Source organism: Ananas comosus, linkage group 20 (assembly GCF_001540865.1).
Source record: "Ananas comosus cultivar F153 linkage group 20, ASM154086v1, whole genome shotgun sequence".
NCBI lineage: Eukaryota > Viridiplantae > Streptophyta > Magnoliopsida > Poales > Bromeliaceae > Ananas > Ananas comosus.
In genome coordinates, this window is record NC_033640.1 from 1,952,717 (window position 1) to 1,974,276 (window position 21,560).

The window sequence follows — 21,560 nt, forward strand, 5'->3', positions numbered from 1 at the left end:
TTTTTTGCTCCCACTCACCACTTCGTTTGTGACATATTATAGTAGAAACAGATTTTTGGAAAATTTTTGACAAATCGAAGCGAATCCAAAGGAGAAAGGAATCTCATGCACCATACTAAATACTTAATAATTCAATATATTAATTTCACAAAGGTTTACTGTGATAGATTTTAAATCTATAGTACCTATAATAATTAATATTTGTGAGAAAACTATATATAAAGTTAAAAATCTATTTACACAGGCAAAAAGCAGCCCCAAAATTATTTAATTAAAAAGATTTATGTCAAATATTTATGAGTTTTATATGTAAATCTTTTGAATATTATATAAATTACATTCAATGAATTAAAATTATTATTTCAAGACCTCTATAGTCGGCTATTTGTTGTGTTATATATGATGTATTCATTCATATGCACAGGGTGTAGCAAAGCAAAAGTTGTGAATTGAAACTTAGATTTTGGAGCACAACAGCTAATTCTAGCTTCGCTTCACAGCAAATGCTCTAAACTTCTTTTTGTTTTTTTTCCGAACGCCGGACTTTTGGAAGCTTCTGCATTCTGGAGTAGGGAAGATGTTCCAGAAGCCGGGCCAAACAAGCACTAATAAGTAATATAAAAGATTTGAGAAAGTACGGAAAACACACCTCGAAAAAACAATTATCATCTTTTGCACTTTTAACTAGGTTGCCCCAGTGATCATCTTGGACCAAAGTAGAAGCAGAACCAACAACCTGCAGCATCAGCAAATTTCACAATGCATACTGTGAGTTTTGATGCTTCATAATAACTGAATTAACAATGATATCTACAGGAGAAAGAAAACGAGTCGGATAAATATATATTTGGTAAAAGGGACTGGAAGTCCCTTGTACTACCCCGAAATTTTAACTTGATCCTTGTACTTAAACACTTTAGTCCCGAAACCTTCATATATATTGTGTTTTAGTTCCTGACCGTTAAGAACAGTCGACTTCTATTTCCTTTTAGCCCTGTCTGACATACACTGGAATATTTAAAGGCGAAGGTTACAATGGCTGCGGTATAAGTCTCTCTAGAAATAGCAGCAGGTTTTGATCCGCATTAAATTCAGTAAAGGCTGATTGAAGAACCTCGAGATCCAAATCATCCCACAACAACAAAGAAGGCATGAATAAAAATATATTGTTCACGAGTACTTTTGACATTGTTAGGTAATGTTCACAATTTTTTTTTTCTTTTTAATCAAGACATCAAAGCACCTAGAGATGAAGCTATTTATTTTTTTTTATTGCAAATCAGAAGCTATTTAGTTTTCTTACTGCTCGTCAATTTACAAACGCATCGTCTTGGAGAAACAAAAAGACGTCGCTCCTACACCTTTGCTTCTCTGTTGTCAACTAAATGCAAATTAAAGAAAATCATCCATAAAGAGCTCGAGGAGAAATGAAGACAGACACGTGAAAAATGGGAAACGTGTCTTAAATTCTTCAAGCTAAAAATCTAGCTACCAGTCAAAGCACATGAGCAGAATGAGAAACTTCCTGTTAAAGAATGCATACCAAGACAGCTGATCTTGCTCTCGTGATGCCGACATTCATACGTCGAAAATCAGAAACAAATCCAATCCCTTTCCCCTCATTTGCTCTGACACATGAAAAGATGACCACCTCCTTTTCCCTTCCCTGCCGACAAAAAAACATAAGGTTATATGAAAATAAGAAGAACAGGCATGGATGTACCTCCAACTACGTGACATTTTAGAGTATGCACATAAACTTCAAGCTTTTCCTTTTAATTAAATAAGCCATTACATATCACTCCCCTTTTTTTTTCCTGATTCGATGAGTTCTATTGATTTATACTGGTTTGACGTTAGAATTATGATAACACAATGGAAATATGATAGCTTTAGTATAAAACAGTAGTCATGTATACCTGTATTAAATTCTCTCTTATTTCCTCACTACAAGCCCCACTTAAACAGATGAAATTACATAAATATAAAGAGAAAGAGTTAAGCTAGGCAGCATTCACAAAAAACCTTATTTAGTTAATAAGACTGCATCAAAAAAAGCTCTTTTAACCTATAAGAACTTTTGAGGATTTTTCGGAAAAAAAATCCTTCTTTCTTTGGATTTTGAAACTATGACCAAACTTTTTGTATTTATGCAACTTTGACGTAAAAACTTCTCTGTGGACTAAATGCCTCTAATTCACCTTGTGATAAAGGTATTTACTGAAGCTCCAACTAAAGGCCTCATAGTCCATGCAAGAAATGACTAGTCTAACAGTACAAAACAAAACAAATAATTGCACAAAAGTAGCAAAATTAACCAGGGCGGACTTTTTATACAAATGGCCAAAAATGGAAGCACAGATAATTAGAAATGTGGTACTCACTTGGAATCCATCAACAGTATTAATATCCACAACCTGATCAGACTGCTCCCCAAAAGTAGCCCTGAAATGCTCCCTTAGAAGCTTCACCTGGTACCTATAAGGCGATATAATCGCTACTAGAGAACTGGATCGAAGCTCTGGATAAAGTGTTGCCAACTTATAGTATAAGGCAACTATAAATTCAACCTCTTGCTCATTCACCCAAGACCCACTTCCCGATGGCTGAGTCTCAGCCCCTTTTATGTCGAAAAAACAGAAAGGACCAAAGCAGCAGTATTCATGCCACGAGCATTTTCTGTCTACTGAGTCTCCATCTTGCAAAGAACCACCGTAGAATTCTTTTGAGGGGAATATACTGATCTGCATTGAACTCCACCAATTAGCGGATTTATATGAAATGGTTAGTTACAAATTTAGTCCCCGAAGTTTGACTATTGCGAAGTTTGACTATTGTTTCAATATTATCTTCAGTGTCGGCAATTTAACAACCTAGTCACTAAAATTTAAACCTGCTCTAAATATTATCCTCAAGGTTACACTTTTAGTTACAAAGTTTGAATTCAAGTTCGTCACGAAAGTTTAACCCTGACTTCATTTTCACCCTCAGAGCTACAATTTTGATAAAAGTTAACATACGAACATAGCACCTTTTTAGTCGGCAGACTAAAGAAAAGATCAATTGTTAAACTGAACAAATTTCAGGGCCCCAGTTGTTACAAATGAAACTATGAGGACTAAAATGAAATCTGTATCAACCTTCAGGGACCAGATTTGTAATTAACCGTGATACAATCATTGTCGGTTTATGATTGAGACATATTTGCATATATAACCCCACAAAGTTTACAGATATATCCCCACAATCTAATTTTCTTGAATGGCCTTCAAAAACTTAATTCCTATATTATACACCCATGTACTTCGTGAAGTGCTCCACTTAATTAAACCTTACCAAATAAAACAAACTTCCCCCTGTCAATTCTATTGCGCCCCACTTCAAAACAGAGGTATTTGTGTAAGAAACAGTACATTTAAGGGTGATGTATAAAATTTAGACTAGACAAAGGTATATATGTGTAAAGGACAATTTTTTCAGAAATATATCTGTAAAGGGCCCTTTATATGGAAAAGAGTAATGAAGTCTGACCTTCGGATGCATGCGATATTGAACATTGAGCATCTGTACAGGAAATCCAGCTTCCTGGAACCTTTTGAACAAACTTGTTCCATATCTATGAAGAAATAAAGAAAGAACTTTTAGCAAGGATAAAACTGTATGGAGAAGTCCTCGAGTATAGGCCATTTCGAAATAGATACCGCCGACTTTACTTTTTCTTACTTGCACTCTATCATTTGCTTGTTTTGATTCAAGTTATTTCCTTCAGCTGAAATAGGGATTCCAGTAATATTAACAGCTCCATTAGCAATGGGCATCAACTTTAAAGTAATCAGTAGTTCCATCATGGATAAAGCTGTTTAATTTAGAGAACTGTTGTTTAATTTTACAAAATTCAACTGACTGAAATAACTTTAGTATCAGTTCAAAGGGTGTCGATCAGAAAAAATAAAGCTGGCAGACTACTTCCAAAGATGACCTTTAGATGCAGGGTCTCCGAATAACAAACAAAAACGAGAAGAAATATACCCAAATTTCCCAGCAGTTGGAGAAATAACAGTTGCCGGCAACTGAACTGGGTCACCTACCTTATTTAAATAAAAGAAAAACAATAGAGATGTAAGTAATTTCAAAACATAATCACCACAGTGGCTGGCTCAAGCTACCAAAGCATATTAATGCAATAATGCATGGAGAATTTATCAATATACTGGAAAGTTACAGGGAATAAGAGGAATATAGTATAATATGCTCTCGTTCTTTTCAAAATCAGGGCCAGAATGATGTGGGTATTCCACTTAACACACACACACACAAAGGGAGAAGTTAATTGTAATTTTACTCATAAACATTAAATAAAAAAATATTAGGTAATATGCTTTACCTGAACTAATAGCACACTTGGAAATGGCTACCTGAACTTTAATACTTTGATCTCACTAGCTAACAATATAGCATTTCGATTTCAGAAAAACTCGTCAATCTGCAAGAGTTTAATACTTTAATGTATAGACTATTCCACCAAGTAACAGAATATCCCATTATGTGATAGAATATTCCATCAAAAAAGTTTAAAATACAATTAAGTTTTAATAGAGGGCACGTAAAACAAAATAACTGTGAGTCTAGGCAGTAAACCAAAAATTCTGAAGTTCCGGATGCCATTTCAAAATGAGGTGTACTGCTACAGTTCAGGTACTTTCCGTACATCTTTTCCAAAATTTTAATATGTATTGTGGAACACTATAGGGTGCATAGAATTATTTGATGCATAAGTTATTAATGCAAGATCAAAGTTATTCAAGAGACATACAAGAAAAACTTGTCTACATCCATGCACCAAAGGTACAAGAGTTGCCGGTTCCACCTGATAAAAATTAGCCAAAGCACAGCAAGAAGATAAGCATTGTGATAATAGTTATCATTGATAATATTGTACTTATTTCTACCATGATAGCCCACATAGCAATGTATAAGAATAGCATGGGTCATAAAACAAAGGCAACAGTCAAATAAGTGGCATCAACTAAGATATGTAAATGATTATTTCATAAAGACAAGCATGGGAAATTAGCAAACCAAAATATATAGAAGATAAAATAAAAAATATGTAGTACCATCCTCCATTTAGGCACAACATAACCTATGTAAGATTTTAGTGGGTGATATCATCTAATCATACGACAGTGTCATAATAAAATTATATTTAGCCATATAAAGCAATCACAACCTCTTTTCTATATGAGCCAGAAATTCAATAGCAGATCAAGAAGTTAGCAAATTCATATTTCCTAAGAATCACTGATACAGCATAGGTTTGTACATTTTTTTTCTACATTCTACACATTCAACAGGTTGAAATCAGGAAGGGTCTAGAGAGTCAAGGTACGAGTAAGCTCCTGAAACAATTGTAAATTGAGTCTATTTGATTAGGTATTGTTAGGTGGTTAAAAGGAAATATTTGGTTAGTTTGAATTCTAAGTTCAGTCAAGTAATGATAGAAGAGTCTGCATAATTGTATAGATGGAAATAAGAAGAGATAGAACATCTTGAGATTTCTTTCTCAGGGAATGTGAATTCCCTCTTACAGAGGAATTGAAGATAAAAAACAGGAATATTCTGAAATTTATTTTATTCGAGCGAATCTCAAAACCACTTGTGAGAACTCAAGTATTGCACAAGTGATAGACCGGCTTAGAGTTCCGAGACTTTTAATTGAAGCGTAGGATTCAGAAAGTCGAACCAGCTCTCTTGCAAGTTTTTGCACACGAGCAAAAGGCCAAGAAGAAGAAACTGATGGCGTTTTCGAGATATAGTAAAGGTAAAAATCTATGAGACTGGAGACTCCCTCAACTATAAAACACCAAATCTCTTTTTTTCTTGTTTTTTTCCCTTGAAATCCCCTTAACTTTTGCGATTAGAGTCAGAAAAATTCTATTAAGTTGAAATTGTATTCAATGGCTATATTAGCTACTTAGTAGTAACTATTATTTGCTCCAGTTATATTTGCTACAATGTGACTAAAACCACCAAATAAGATGAAATCAACAAATTAATCTCATAAAATCCCCAATCTGGCTAAAAATCACTCTATTCCTCAAAAATATCACTCAATTTGCAAAACCACAAAAGTTAAAGGGGTATCATCAAAAAACAAAAACAAAAAACAAAGTTTGGGTTGCTATTTCAAAATAGCCTATTGTTGAGGCTTTTACGGGGTCTCCATAAACTTTTTCCGACTGTAAATTAAACTTTTCAATTAACCTTTTCAAGAAAAGAATGAAATTTCAAGCATAACATTAGATGTTCAAGTAACAAAAGCAACCATACAAATCTCCTAATACTTGTCTAGTACTCTATAATTAGAAGGCAAATATCATACAAACTTTACCTGAACTATACCATATTTTGAAACAAATAACTGAACGTTTTAACTTTACTACTTAACCTTACAATCATTAATTATTTGAGTAACTCCCTCTCTGTCAGAACTTGGCATATTTTAACTTCTTTTACAGAATATTCTGTAATATTTTGTTAACTGACAGAATATTCTATAACTAATTTGACGGAAACTACAAGTCCTAACAGAACTTGATGGAATTCTCTGAAATCAAAAGAAATGAAATGTTAGGCAGTCAAATCAAAATTCTAAAAGTCCAGTACCCATTTAACAATACACTGGTTTAGCTGACGTCAACACTCTGCTTGTCTTTATCTAATAAGAATGTCATGATGGACTTGTAACTTACAGCTTGTGCAGCTTCATCAATTATAACTACATCGAACACGCGATTCATTCTGCTGAAAAGAGACGATCCACTGAAACTGAGAGTTGAAAAAACCTGTAAAGTTAGTAAAATAATTAGGGCAAGTTAGAAGTCATAATAACTTTGATAACTCCAATCCTTTCAATAGAAAAGCATGAACATACAATTGCTGCTTCATCAAGAATCGAAGCACGGATCCGCTCCCGATAGGCTCCTCCAGATCCTTGTTTCACATTGCCAGCCAAGCGATCCACACCAGCAAGTTTTTGCTCTACCTGTAGAGAGAATCAAGGAGAAGGTTATAGCATGTCCAAGTAAAACTTATGTATATACCCTTGCAAAATTATCTATCGACCTATATATTCCTGGAACATATGACTTTTAATATATACCCTTGAAAAACCTAATCTCTTACATATATATCCTAGCAATTAGAGAAAAAAGGCCACCTTTTAAGAACTTTTTCAATTTTACAATGAAAAAATCAACTATTTTACCACATGAATTGGTTGTCTCTCAAACCTAAGATAAATATGTATTGTTGTAAGAAACTGCACTCTCAAGGGGTACATATAAAAGCTCAGATTTTACAGGGATATACAAGGGGTATATATAAAAGTTCAGATTTTACAGGTATATATACATGAATATATTATTTTCAGGGGATAACGCGTAAAAGCCCCAGCACAGACACGCACAAGGTAATCCATTGATACAGCTCGCACAGAATGGTGAGGCTTTAGGCCTATCCGCACAATTTTTGGGTTATACACATGGTCATTTTCATCATGAATACCTGAAACAAGAAAGGGCCTTGATAAAACATAGTTTTGGTAGTAAGAGAAATAATAAAAAAGAATTAACCATAAAGCTTTATATCAATCAGCCCTTCAGGTACATCCTAGTTGCAACAAATTCTCAAATAAAACTTGCAATTTTTATCGGCCAAAGATAAACCCAAATATCCAATAAAAATCCTCTCAAAAGTCCTTAAATAATGGGTAGGCCAAGGGCACGACGACAAATAAAATAATGTAAACAAATTTAGAGAGACAAAGGAGAAATATGTTTTTGTTACTAATAGTATATAGGGTTCTCAGAATAGAGGCATCTTACATCACAAATGGGACTACAAAGAAAATAAGAAAGCATCAAGAGAACAAGGTTTGTCTGCTAGGCTCTATTCTGCCACTAGTGAGAAGAACATTAGTAGAAACTATGACAAGGTCATGGCATGAAAGAGAACTTAAAAGAAGCATGAGAATAATAAAAAATTATTCAATGGTTCTAACAAGTAAAGCACACATGAAACAGATAAACTCATACTTTCCTAACAAGATTAGATGGACTGAACCAATTCGGCCCCAAAAACTTCAACTTCGGTGTAACGGTACTAAGGAAGGCTTAGTTTTAGAATGTTGATTTAAGTTGGCTGAAATTAGATTATAGGATCTAGCATCACTAATTTATAAATCTTTAACATTAGCTAATTTATGGTACTTTAATCTCTACATTATCTAAGATGGATAACAATATATTCAAATATATCGACATGGTGTGACAATAAGTTTTACTATGAATATTCCTGTTGTCAGTATTTATTTTGTCCTTCCAAAATGTTTGAAGAACTTTTAATGGTGATTGCAAACCGAATACTGAAACTGCTGAAATCAAAACATTTCATTTGGCAAAGGACCGAAACCAAAACCCAGTTTTCAAACTATACATGAAGGAGAAATTCTTACCTGTTCGTAGAACGCGCAACACTATCTCATCAAGTGCAGAGTTGGATGGGGCACAGACCAACACATGAACCCGATATTTCCGGTTAGAACTTATAACTTCAGGTTTCTAAGCAGGAAAGGGTAAGTGTTACATAGGTATCATATAGGTATAGTATACTCAATATGGCAATGTACGAATAGTTATTTGAAAATACCAATTCATTTCCAGTAGGAAAGAAACCATCATCACCATCAACGGGCATAATAAAATCTCTTGGGTTTCCACCAACCAGCCAAGGAGATGCTTTAGTCCACTGAGAATACCTGCCAAATCAAAAGTAATATTAGAAAGTTGGTTTTGTTTTAGAACAAATTTTCAAAGAAAAGCATTTTTTTTAAGTACAAGGACATACGTAAGAAATTAAATAAAACAAAGATATACAGGGATATATATACGCAAGTAGAGAGATCTTGCAGGGATATATATACATACATATATGTATATATAATCTACCAAAGAAAAAACCGGTTATTACACACCTGTCCTCAATTTGAAGTTCTGCTCTATGTTTTCCAGCAGGTAATCCACTTCTGTATGATAAGAAATGTGAATTAAATTTGCAAACATAATGTAAAATGTTGTTCCTTTTTCGATTTCTTCAAAAATATAAAAAGGAAGATTATGTAATTTTCTACAACCTATCAACATCACTGAATAGAAGTAGGGTGAGTAGTATTACTTAGATTGCACTCTTGCAGGAGCTGAATGAAGAACGGCGCTAAGAAGTCCCAGAATTGTTTGTGTTTTTCCTGTTCCTGGCGGACCCTAGAAAAAAACATAAAGAAAGAATCTAAATGAGCAAAAGCATCAATGGCACATAAAAAGTGGTGGCACATAAAAAGTGGTGGCTTTAGAAGACTTTCATTAGTACATGATACAAATATTGCTTGATGAATTTATTCAACCTCCACTTTCTTCAGTAATGTTTCCAACACATCGTGTACCATCTACCATTTTTGTTAATCAAGGTTTTTCACGTAAATCATCACCTTCACTGTTTACTTCCTCCCAGAAAGTAAGTGTAATGTTAATTAGAATACTTGATGGTCTACTATGAAGAAAATTTAAGGATTTCTTTTGTAGAAATCTGCGAGTGAAAACACGAAATATTCCTCCAGCACTATAAGCAAGTGAAATCTTCTTTCACACAAGAATTATGATACATGATCAAAGTATATTAGGAGCATTCAGCCCATAAGTCCCAAGCAGCCCAATAATCACATGAAAATGAAAGAGATCTTTTGATTTTAAATAAATAAACAGACCTCTATGGCTCTATCACATTTCTCCATTTGTTACTGATTTTTAAGAAACAGCAAAAAAAAAAAAAAGAAACGAGGGGGTTGGGTTTTTTTTTTTGGTGGGGGAGAATCGTGCCCAAGTGATTAAATAAAGAAGCATCTATCTATTATACAGTATTGGATGATTGGTGCAACAAAATACACATCACTAGCAAGTAAAGCGCCAAACCTGAATGAGAACAAAGGATCTACGTGAAAGACCTGCCTGCCACACAAATATTAATTTATTGGAAACAAGTTAGTCTCAATTCAACAAAACGAAAAAAGAAATAAATACAAAAATTCCACGATAGATTGCTGATTTCACAAAAGAACTCACGTGTATGGCATCTAATTGTGAAGGATTAAGGTAGGTTTTAAAGTGGTTCATCAATGGTCTAGGCACATTCCAGGTCCGATCTTCAACATCCACATCATTTGAATTTTCTCTAGCTGATAATATCATGTCCTTGAAAGGAAGAGAAACGATAGAATGCAGTGCCACGTATTCGCGCATTATAGTTGATAAGCTGCAAATCTAAAAGAACGATTGACAAAGAAAATTAGCACTTACATCTTGACATAGTACAAAGAGAGCTATACTTTTTTACTCTATAGACAATCGAGAAGGTTGCTCTTGAATTGAATACAGCTTATACTGAAGCCAAAAGGTAGCCAACTTGCTTTATAGCTTTGATAGAAGTCCCTCTTTTGTCTTGTTTACCATTGCCAAACATGGGCACCACCTTTTAGAAAAACAATGACTCAACGGACATCCAGCCATACAACAAATCTATCAATTCTTTAATGTCTTCTTGTTTTTCATCTTAATTTCATTATCTATTGAAGCTTGTAGAGCCTTGTCGTATTTGAGTTATCTTTCATTTCAATATCCTGTGCATGTTGTGGTAATTCATCATGTCCATTTATTCGATCACTATATTTATTCTATCACTACATCATTCATCTTTCTCTTTCTTTTTCTCTCTTTCTGAATGAAAAATGAAAGATAGAAGAAGAGCATACACCAGATAAAATTGGCACATATATAAGATGGAATGATGTGGCACTGATTTATTTTCTCTGCTTAACATAAATGGTTTTTTTAATGATAGATAATTTCTTCAATAGATTCAAATTACCATGATGAAATGTGCATATTAGTAAAATCTTCAAAAAGCTTCCCAGTATTTGATGTAACCAATATCCTATTCTAGTTAAGCCTTCAACTGAAGAAAACACTACCCAAGAGAGACATCAAATTTCTTATTATCAGCTCATACTCACTCTTAGGATCCACAAGAAGCTCTCTGTTGTCTTTAAAATAGAGAACATCCGAAGCAACCTTGGGCTGTGCTCAGGCTCAGCTTTACGAAGTTTCTTCACCTCACCTGTGAGAAAGGTTCGAAGTGCAAGAGTTTCTCTACCACCTCGATTTTCAACCAATGCAAAAGCATATGCAGTCGGCGTTGCACCCTCTTCAAACTACAAAAATATGACAAAAGGAAAAACAAATAAGTTGCATAACAGCATAAAGATAAGCATTTTGGGATGTATGGCTCACTAGAAGCTTCTGCATACATGTTGTTTGTGCAGAATTTTCCGAGAAAGCACTAACAATTTTTTCATTAGAATCTTCTCAAGAGCTTATCACTACATCAAAAGTAGAAGCTGTAAATTAAAACTTTTGCATTTCAAGCCCAAAATCTCATTGTAGCTTCCTATCACAGCAAAAGCTCCACACTTTTTTTTTGGTAGCCGAATGTATGACGTCTAGAAGTTTTTGATTTACAGGAACTAAGAGAATTAAATTGTCTTTCACACATTAAGATAAGAAATTAATACTAATACTAGTGAGAAGTCTTATAGAGTAATAAAACATGGGAATCTAAAAATCTGTTTGGCACAGCTAGCATTTCAACTGAAGTCTTGTTTGAATACAGCCATCTAAAAAAGCACTAACAGTTTCTCAAAAAGGTCTCTGAAAAAACTTCTTATGGCAGTGGAAGAAGAAGTATCAAGTTTGTGGTTCTGCATTTAGACCTAAAAGAGCATTTTAGCTTCCCGGCACAGCAGAATAACTTCGCTTTCAGCTTGCTAACAATTGGATTGCGGTTAAGAACACAACAGGAACTTACGCAATACTTCCCTTTCTCTCAAATAGTACTTTCAAACAGTAAAGGGCAAAGATATTGAACATATGCAGAATCTGAATGAAAGGAACAGTTGAAACAGTTGAAACAAATATATACCTTCTCCTTCGACAAGAGCAAGAGATCATTCTCAGATACTTCTTCACGGAAATCATCGAGAACAGCCATTGATACCTTATGAAACCCATCTGATTCAGTATAAGAAGCAACTGCCCCCTTCTGCCAGTCCGTTTCATCTACCATTCCCCAGAAACAACACAATCAAATCACCAATGAAAGGACGAAAAAACACAAGAAATTTGGCATCCTTACAAAGACTATTTTCTATGTCTTTTCCAGTTACATGGAATCAGAGGCAATCTACGCCATGTACTACATTTCAATGGATATTCCCATCTTTTACCTCACTTGCAATACGTGTCTAGCATATAGAACATGCCTGCGAAGGACATATAAAGGGTTTGTTGGCCCTGATATTGCTTCTACTTCTAATTCAGCAATAAGATCAAACTATGCAAAGCGTTCAGCAAATGGGAAGTCAGGAGTTTCTACTACGGCCAAAAGCAGAAAAGAGATTTTGAACCTCCAAAGCAAAAGCTCTAATTTCACTGCTTTTAATTCTACTACGGAAATAAGCTGTTGAGAATATATTTCTTTCTTCTTCTTTTTTTGTGGCTGGACAGTCTCCTATCAAATCAATATTTTACGTTGACAACATTACAAATAAAGAGTAATAAAATCAGAGTAAACTTTAACTAGGCCTTAGGCATCACGAACACATACATAGAATACAGAACACAACACGACTCGAACACGGCAACTCAGCAGCCCCCAAAGAATTACGACATGGACATGACATGAACACCACTAATAAAATATAATATTATTAATATAGCAATATATATTAATTATATATAAAATATTAATTTTGATAAAATATTGTTATATTTCTAATACAAATGAAAGTTAATAAAATTCTCATTGATAGTATATATATTTTAAGAAAAGAGATTCTCCACTATACATAATTTATTTATATTGTCCAAAAAAAAATGAATGCATTCATCAAAAATCCAAAATACATATCATCTTACATTATATATGCATAAAAAATTAAAATAAAATTATAAATATATTTTAATGGGATGCAGCATGGACCCTCATCGAACGTGCGTCCATAGTGTGTCCGCGTCAGATACGAGTCCAACATGGACACGTGAGGCTAATAGAAGTGTCTGTGATACATAGATTAGCCTCCTTATGGTGTAGTGCATATGCACTTTCCTACAATGTGCTCTTAAAAGAGCACTTTGCAATCCTATGGTTTTATTTTTGTTTCACCATAAATAACGGCCTATAGGAAGGTAACAATGTGGTACATTTCATAAAGCCTATGATGGTAAAACATAGCTATGATGGTAAAACATAGCATTTATCATCAAATAACCACTTTGTGCAGGAACAAAACCACAAATTGCAGTAAACCACAAGAGGTGCTAATAGAAATTTACCCTACAATAAAATAATTTTTAAAAAAAGGAAAAAAAAAAAAACCTTCTTCGTCTCGTCCTTGGACGATCTGCGCCTTGACCTCCTCGAAGAGGAGGGGTTCGAAGACTCTGAGGTAGTCGTCGACGTCCTTGTAGGTGTTCTTCACCGGCTTCAGATCCTCCGGCGCATTCTTCTTCTGACAATGGAGAGACAGAGACAGAGACAGAGACAGAGAGAACGAGATTAGGCTAGGGCTTTTGAAACCCTAAACAGAGGTTTATGATGACGTAGGGTTTAGGGTTTAGGGTTACTTTGGATTCAGCGACGAGGCGGAGGTAGTCCCAGCTGAGGACGATCCTGTGGAAGCGATTGAGAGAGGAAGAGGACGAAGAAGAGAGGGAGGAGGAGGGCGAGGGAGAAGGGGTCGTCGTCTCCAACGCCATGGGCGCCACCTCTCTCTCTCTCTCTCTCTCCTCTCTCCCTCTCCGATGTTGTTTCTTATGTACGCTTGCCTTTTTGTATAAGAGTCGGCGACGAGTTCCCGTTCTGGGAGGAGTCGCCGCCGAGTTTGCAGTTAGTAGTGCGGCGGCTCAGAGGAGCTCCGACTTCTATAGCAGTTGACCTTGGTCCAAAACCGGCTTAACCCGCCTGAACCGGCCCAGCGAGCCCGGTTTTTTCTGTTTCTCGTTAGAAAAAAAAAAGCCGGCCCAGTGTATCGGGTTACCGGGCTTTACAGTTTGAATAGCAACGGAATTGGGCCCAAATCAAAACGGAATTATGAAAACAACAATTTATTTGGTTCATAAAAAAATCGGTTCATACATATCAATTGCACTATTTGATGCATATATTAAATTACAAAATAGTGTAATTTTTTTACTAAATAGTATAATATATATTCGAATAATACAACTTTTTAATAAGTAGCGCAAAATCGCGTCGTCGATCGGATTTTTTTTCTCTCGGCACCACCACCACCTCCTTGTCGTCCGCCACACTCGCCATGAGAATTCGTTGCCCTCCTCCTCTGCCACTTCTGCCATTGTCTGCAATGAAGCGTCAAGCTGCTACGACGACGAGCGGGACAAGTTCATCGTATTTCTCTAGCTCCTAAGGTGTTCACAGCACGGACGTGATGGAAAAGTAGGTGTGGAGGCGACGGAGATGGGATGAGCGCTCAACGCTGCTGCTGGCAGCAAAGACATGGCTCGCGAGAACGAGCAGAAGAAGGAGAAACTGGGTTTTTAAAGCAGAAGTATTTTTGTCCGTTTTCAACAAAAAAAAAAAAAAGTTGTCATAAATCTGTAAAAATGAAAAAAAAAAAAGAATCGTTTTGCGAAAATGCAAAAAAAAAAAAAAAAAAAAAAAAAACCATTTTTGAGTTGCAGAAATGTAAAATCATTGTTACGTAACCAATTAGAGTTTGAGTTACAGCTTTTGAACCTTTAGACCTACACTATTACTACTATCAAATAGTAAATCTGAGACATCCATAAACTCAAAAGTTGAAAGCACGGTGCTTTCAGAAGTATTCCAGTTAGGAATGGCAATAAGTATGGATACCAAAATTTTATCCAAATCCAAATCCGAACGGATCTGTTGGTAGTCGAATTTCCTGACCCTTGATCCGATCAAAGATCCTCCTCGGGGAGAGCGTCGGGATGGAAACGGCTTTGGATAGTGACCCTCGAAATTTGCGCCCTTCGATAAATCAAGCGATTCGGCTGATGAGGGATCAGATCAGCCGGGTTCGAAAAACCTCTATAGTAGGATCGGTTTGGCTGGGATGAGCCGAATACTTGAAACAAGCAAGAAAGTGGGCAGGAAAAAGAGCCGAATGGCCAACACAACACGAGATATGGTCGGCCTGAAGAGCCGAACGTGACTTTCTATTAAATGAAACCAAGAAAATTACAGGGAGATGGATTTCTTAGTCTACAACGGAGTGATGCCCAAAGGGCAGACAGACTCCAGGACTCTAAGTTACAGAAACTACTCCTAGGAAAAACAGTAAATGCGAGAAAGAAAGATGCAGGAAAATAAATATGGTCTTTTGTGCACAGGGGCGAAGACCTCTATTGCAGGCTTCAAAGTTACTATTTATAGCCCGCATTATTAGTTGGTTGAAAGTAGTTCGGGGGAATGGTTGTAACCATGATCGTGGAAGTTACGTTAACTCCTCATGGAAGTTACGCCCCAATCTTCAACCGTTCCCGTCTTCTTGTCCTTCAGGCGCCTTATTGCCGACTCCTGGTGTACCACGTGTCCTTATTGGCTCATATGTAGGTTAGGTCGGCTCAATTTTGGTATCAACAATGCCCCCCCAATAGTCTTTCGAATGAACATTCGGATGACTATTGGTACCAAATCGACTGTTCAAAAGCATAGCCGAGACCCAAGCTTTAGTTTCGCTGGTCTTGGTCGTCTTTAGGAAAACGGCGCTTTATCATCCAAGCCACATATATCTCGGCTTCATCAGCCGATTTTTTACTTTTATTCGATTAGTCCAGCTCTTCTTGAACCGAATGTTTTTCTATCAAGAAATTCTTCTTAAAGAAAGTGGCTATATCTCGGCTTCATCAGCCGATTCTTCACTTTCATTCGATTGGCTCGGCTCTTCTTAAACCGACTGTTCTTTTAGCAAGGATTTCTCCTTGCCTTTGCTTTGATTTTTATGTCGGCTCCATTACAGCCGATCGTCCTCACTTTTCTTCTGAAATTGCTTGTATTGGGCAACTCGAACACCTAGATCAAATAGGTTAGAAAAATACTTATCTTCAAAATGGTCTTTTATCTTAAAATGCAGACCATTTAACACCATTTTGGCGAACTCTAATTCCGGCATTCTCATAAAGTACTGGGTTTTTGCTATTTTGAAACGGTCCAAATACTCTTCGACCGTTTTACCTGACATTTGTCGGTATAAAGCCAAGTCGGCGACCGATAATTGTGGCTCCGATCTATAGAATCGCTCATGAAATTTTCTTTCCAATTCGTCCCAATCTTGAACGGAATTGGCTAATAAACTTGTATACCAAGTAAACGCCATTTTAGTTAACGACGTGTTAAATAATCGAAATTTCAAAAATGAGTCAGCGGCCGCTTCTCTACATTGGGCCGTGAACCGGGCTATATGCTCGACCGTATTCTTGATCTCATCACCCGAGAACTTGTCGAACTTCGGCATTTTCCAGTTTGCCGGATACGGATGCTCTGTATCTATGTTTGCTGGATACGGGGATCGAAAAACAGGCCGCATAGCCGGCCTGACCCCTACTCCGAAGGTATTCCGAATGACTTTCTCAATCTGAGCATACAGCGGAGCTTGTGCTTGAGCCGAATTTGGCCCTTGAGGAACTCCAGAATTCTATATTGCAGGGTTCGCTCCTTGCATATCATTAGGGGCCTGCCCCCCAGCCCTAATCCCTATATTTTCGGGCTGATAAGTTGGTAAAAGAGGTAAACTCGATGCAATCTCCGACTGAGGGCCGACGTTTATATTCGTCGGCCTGTAAGCAACCTAGAAAGGTGCCATTTGTGGTTGCGCCTGTGAGACCGCCGGCGGGACGGGATTTTGTTGCACTGGCACATTTAGGGGCCCTTGTTGCCCCCCATAAGGTTGCTCGTTTCGGATAAATAATTGTCTGATTCGACCAATATTTTCATTATAGGTCGTGATAGCAGCCAGCACCGCGTCTAGTCGAGCAGTACTTTGATGGATATTTTGATATAAAGTTTGCAGGACTCGGCTCATCTGGCCGAGTGCCTGAGTTAGACTCGGCTCTTGATGAGCCGACTGTCCACTAGTTTCTCCTTCAACTGGCAAAACTGCTTGACATTCGCCAGTATTGTCTGAATCACTAGGTTGATCACTTCCAGAATTTCTAGGAACAATCCTATTACGTTGATTCATGGCGTTATCATCAGCCATAATTTATATAAAATATATATTTACCTAAAAATGTGTCCCACCGGGCGTGCCAAAAATTGTTGGTAGCCGAATTTCTTGACCCTTGATTCGATCAAAGATCCTCCTCAGGGAGAGCGTCGGGATGGAAACGGCTTTGGATAGTGACCCTCAAAGTTTGCGCCCTTCGATAGATCAAGCGATTCGGCTGATGAGGGATCAGATCAGCCGGGTTCGAAAAACCTCCATAGTAGGATCGGTTTGGCTGGGATGAGCCGAATACTTGAAACAAGCCAGAAAGTGGAAGGGAAAAGAGCTGAATGGCCAACACAACACGAGATCTGGTCGGCCTGAAGAGCCGAACGTGACTTTCTATTAAATGAAACCAAGGAAATTACAGGGAGATGGATTTTTTAGTCTACAACGGAGTGATGCCCAAAGAGCAGACAGACTCCAGGACGCTAAGTTACAGGAACTACTCCTAGGAAAAATAGTAAATGCGAGAAAGAAAGATGCAGGAAAATAAATGTGGTCTTCTGTGCACAGGGGCGAAGACCTCTATTGCAGACTTCAAAGGTACTATTTATAGCCCACATTATTAGTTGGTTGAAAGTAGTTGGGGGGAATGGTTATAACCATGATCGTGGAAGTTACGCTAACTCCTCATGAAAGTTACGCCCCAATCTTTAACCGTTCCCGCCTTCTTGTCCTTCAGGCACCTTATTGCCGACTCTTAGTGTACCACGTGTCCTTATTGGCTCATACGTGGGTTAGGTCGACTCAATTTTGGTATCAACAGGATCGAATTTATCCGATACTAAATGGATATGGTTTCGGATATGAATATCAAAAATAAAAACTCGACAGATATGGATACAGATATGGATTTTGACTGTACTCGATCTGAACCCAAATTTATTTTACATTATATATAATATGTATATGAAAATTTGATATTATATTTAAATTTATATTTTAAAAATTTAAATTTAATATAATATATTTTGAAATATTGAAAAGAGAAATAATTGTTTTAGTCTTTCAGGTTCGGATTTTTGGGTTTGGATCGGGTTTCGAGTTTTGATCGGATTCGGATTTGGATATGAATTTTTAAAATCCGTCAGGTTCGGGTTCGGATTCCGGTTCTGGTTTCATATTTGGAGTCGGGTTTGGGTTCAGAATTTTAAAAATCCGTCTCGAATCCGACCCGTTGATATCCCTAATTCTAGTCTATTTGGCGAATTATCTATTATTTATCCTACTTTGGTCCAAGAGAGGCCTTTAAACTGTAATTGGGTCCCTTTGCTTTTTCCACACCTGATATTACCACCCTCCAATTAATGTGACCCTTCGTGCCCGTTGGCCGTTATGAGCAACTATTATCTTCTTTTCTAAAAAAGCCACAACCTATCTACAGGGTTTTTTTTTTATATATATATATTTAATCCCCTCAAAATTTTGTTATGAAAAAACTTTAAAAACTATTTATGCGGTTTCACACTTTCTCCTTTTAATATCCTATGATTTAAAGTGTATCAATTTAGTGTCCTATTATTTTATTTTTATCTTTTTATTATCGATTCCACTAATTTTTTTTGTTAAATCAGTGACAAAGTTAAAACTAAAGGGTATTAAAATGAATATTCGATAAATCTAGATGAGATATCTGAAGTTTTTTTGTATATAATTTAACGAAATATTAACTGAGAAGCTCACGGGACAGTAACTTGATACACTTTAAATTATAGAGTATTAAAGTGAGAAAGTGCGAAATCACGAGATGGTATTTAAAGTTTACACGTTTTTTTATAAATGATCATAATAAATTTAGGGATTATATTTACATAAATAGTTTTTTCGCCATGCGGGTAATTAGGTGGTATTTTTAAATTGAACATAATGATTCAATTACCGTATTTAAATACGGTAATTGGATCAGTGTATTTTCTTTTAAATTTTTTTATCCCAAAGTAAAAAAAGTATGGACTAGAGTGTGGATATGAACACGATAAATAAATTACCGTGTTCAACTTAAAAATGTAAACCTAGTGCTTGTGTGGCAAGAAGGGGACCATATATGTAAATATAAATATATTAGGGCTTTTTTGGCAAATAGCCCCCTTATAATTTTTTTTTTTTTTTAAATTAGCCCTGTCAAAAATTTATTTGCAAAAATGGCCCTGCCCCCGCCACGCAAGCGCCACGTCAGCGCCACGTGGACGGGGCTGGGCCAGATGGTTAAGTTGAATACGGTGAACCATTCACCGTGTTCAATACAAAGTTTTTGTATTGGACACGGTGAATGATTCACCGTGTCCACCGTGTCCAATACAAAATAGTTAAGATCGAAATATTTGTATTGGACACGGTGAACCATTCACCGTGTCCAATACAAATAATTGGACACGGTGAATGGTTCACCGTGTCTAATACAAATACCTCCAACTTACTCATTGTTGGGGTATTTGTATTGGACACGGTGAACCATTCACCGTGTCCGATACAAAGATTTTGTATTGAACACGGTGAATGGTTCACCGTGTTTAACTTAAACACTTGGCCCGCCCTGCCCGCGTGGCGCTGACGTGGCGCTGGCGTGGCAGGGATATGGCTATTTTTGTAAATAATTTTTGGACGGGGCTATTTTTGTAAATAAAATTTATCAGGGGGCTATTTGCAAAAAAAGCCCATATATTAGGATCACTTGTAAATTTTTTTTTGAGAGGAGCTAAAAAAAAGCCCCTATGTATATGTTGGTATATGTTTGTGGTTCACTGTCACTCGTTGATCTATAGCCGGCCAATAAAAAAGAGACGGAAAAGACAAAATCAAAAGTAAGTACAATTATTGCTTGCACCAGGTTTACCACCTCATGAAAAGTTATAGTTTTTGTTATATTTTAGATTTAGATAATTGTAATATTTACCAAATGATAATGGCCAACAAGTGAAATACCCGGACGATGCTGTGGATATAAAAATATTTTTATAATAAATTTTAGTTTTTTAATATTTTTATATAGTTTTATAAATCTAACTATTAATTAAATAAAAGTTATATAAAAATAATTTAATAGTTAAATCTGTTTAAATAAAAGTCATTAAAATTGGTATATGCGCAAAGTAAATTATACAATAATAATTTATTTTATAAAAATTTATATGAAAAGAATTTGAGATAAATCTATCAAAATAATTAAAAAAAATCGATAAATAGAAGTAAAATAAAATTGTAGAAGATATTGTTTAATAAAATTAATAATATATACACACATGCACAATATTTCTAAAATTTTACCCCTGAAATTTAAATTCCATATTATTTTTATACGATAAAATTTTACGTGATTTAAATTTTATCTATCAAGTTAGATTTTATCACGCGATTTATTATGTGTATTATTAATTATTAATAAAATTAATTAATTATATTATATATATAACTAATTATTAATAAATTTAATTAATTAATTAATTAATTTCATAGAGTTTAGAGATTTAAAATTTTAAACTTTGAAGCTTAAAATTTAGAAATAAATATTATAAGTTATAATTCAAAGTTAAAATTTAAATATAAAATATAAAATTTGAAACTTAAAACTTGAAAATTTGGAACTATCAAAATTTTAAATTTTGATATCAAAAATTTAAAACTTTATATATATACACACACACAGAGGGAGAGAGAAGGAGGGTTTGGGGGGACACGTGTCAGCCTGTGGTCCCCACAATCCCTCCTTTAATGTAGTTAGATAGATTTGCATAAAAAATTCACTGAGTTTTGAGCTTTTGTAAAAGTAGGCCGTCTTTTTCAATTTGCAGATTCGGTCCGAATTTTCAGCGAACTGACCAAAATACCCTTATTCTTTTTTCTCTCGCCTTTTTTTTTCTCATTTTTTTTCTCTCCGAAGAGATAGCGGAGGGGGAGGCGGCCCACCTCGCCTCTGCCTCGCGCACCCTCGCCCTCGACCGGGCATGCCCCCCCCTGCCCTTCTTGCCTTCGACCCTGCCGAGGTCGCGTTGCTACCTTCTTTTTTTATCTTCGACCCTCCTCCACCGTCTCGCAGCTTCCCACATGGTAACGAGGACGACAACGCATTCTCCTCCTCCACCTTCGCCTTCTACTTCTACTGTAGCAGATTTTGCACCCACCAAATCCACTTCTGGGAATCCGT

The 21,560-nt window shown here is 36.0% G+C and overlaps 1 protein-coding gene across 1 annotated transcript; it reads right to left on the reverse strand.

Annotated features, from left to right (window-relative positions):
- Positions 494-14,052, reverse strand: LOC109725902 (probable helicase MAGATAMA 3). Its single transcript, XM_020255299.1, has 19 exons — positions 13,791-14,052; positions 13,543-13,675; positions 12,088-12,224; positions 11,123-11,320; positions 10,176-10,373; positions 10,026-10,061; positions 9,235-9,320; positions 9,035-9,085; positions 8,710-8,818; positions 8,516-8,621; positions 7,469-7,566; positions 6,935-7,045; positions 6,753-6,845; positions 4,814-4,867; positions 4,030-4,088; positions 3,532-3,616; positions 2,385-2,744; positions 1,544-1,666; positions 494-736 (listed from the first exon to the last, which is right to left on the reverse strand). Exons 1-19 carry the CDS (start codon positions 13,920-13,922, stop codon positions 509-511), a joined length of 2,397 nt encoding a protein of 798 aa, XP_020110888.1. The 5' UTR covers positions 13,923-14,052; the 3' UTR covers positions 494-508.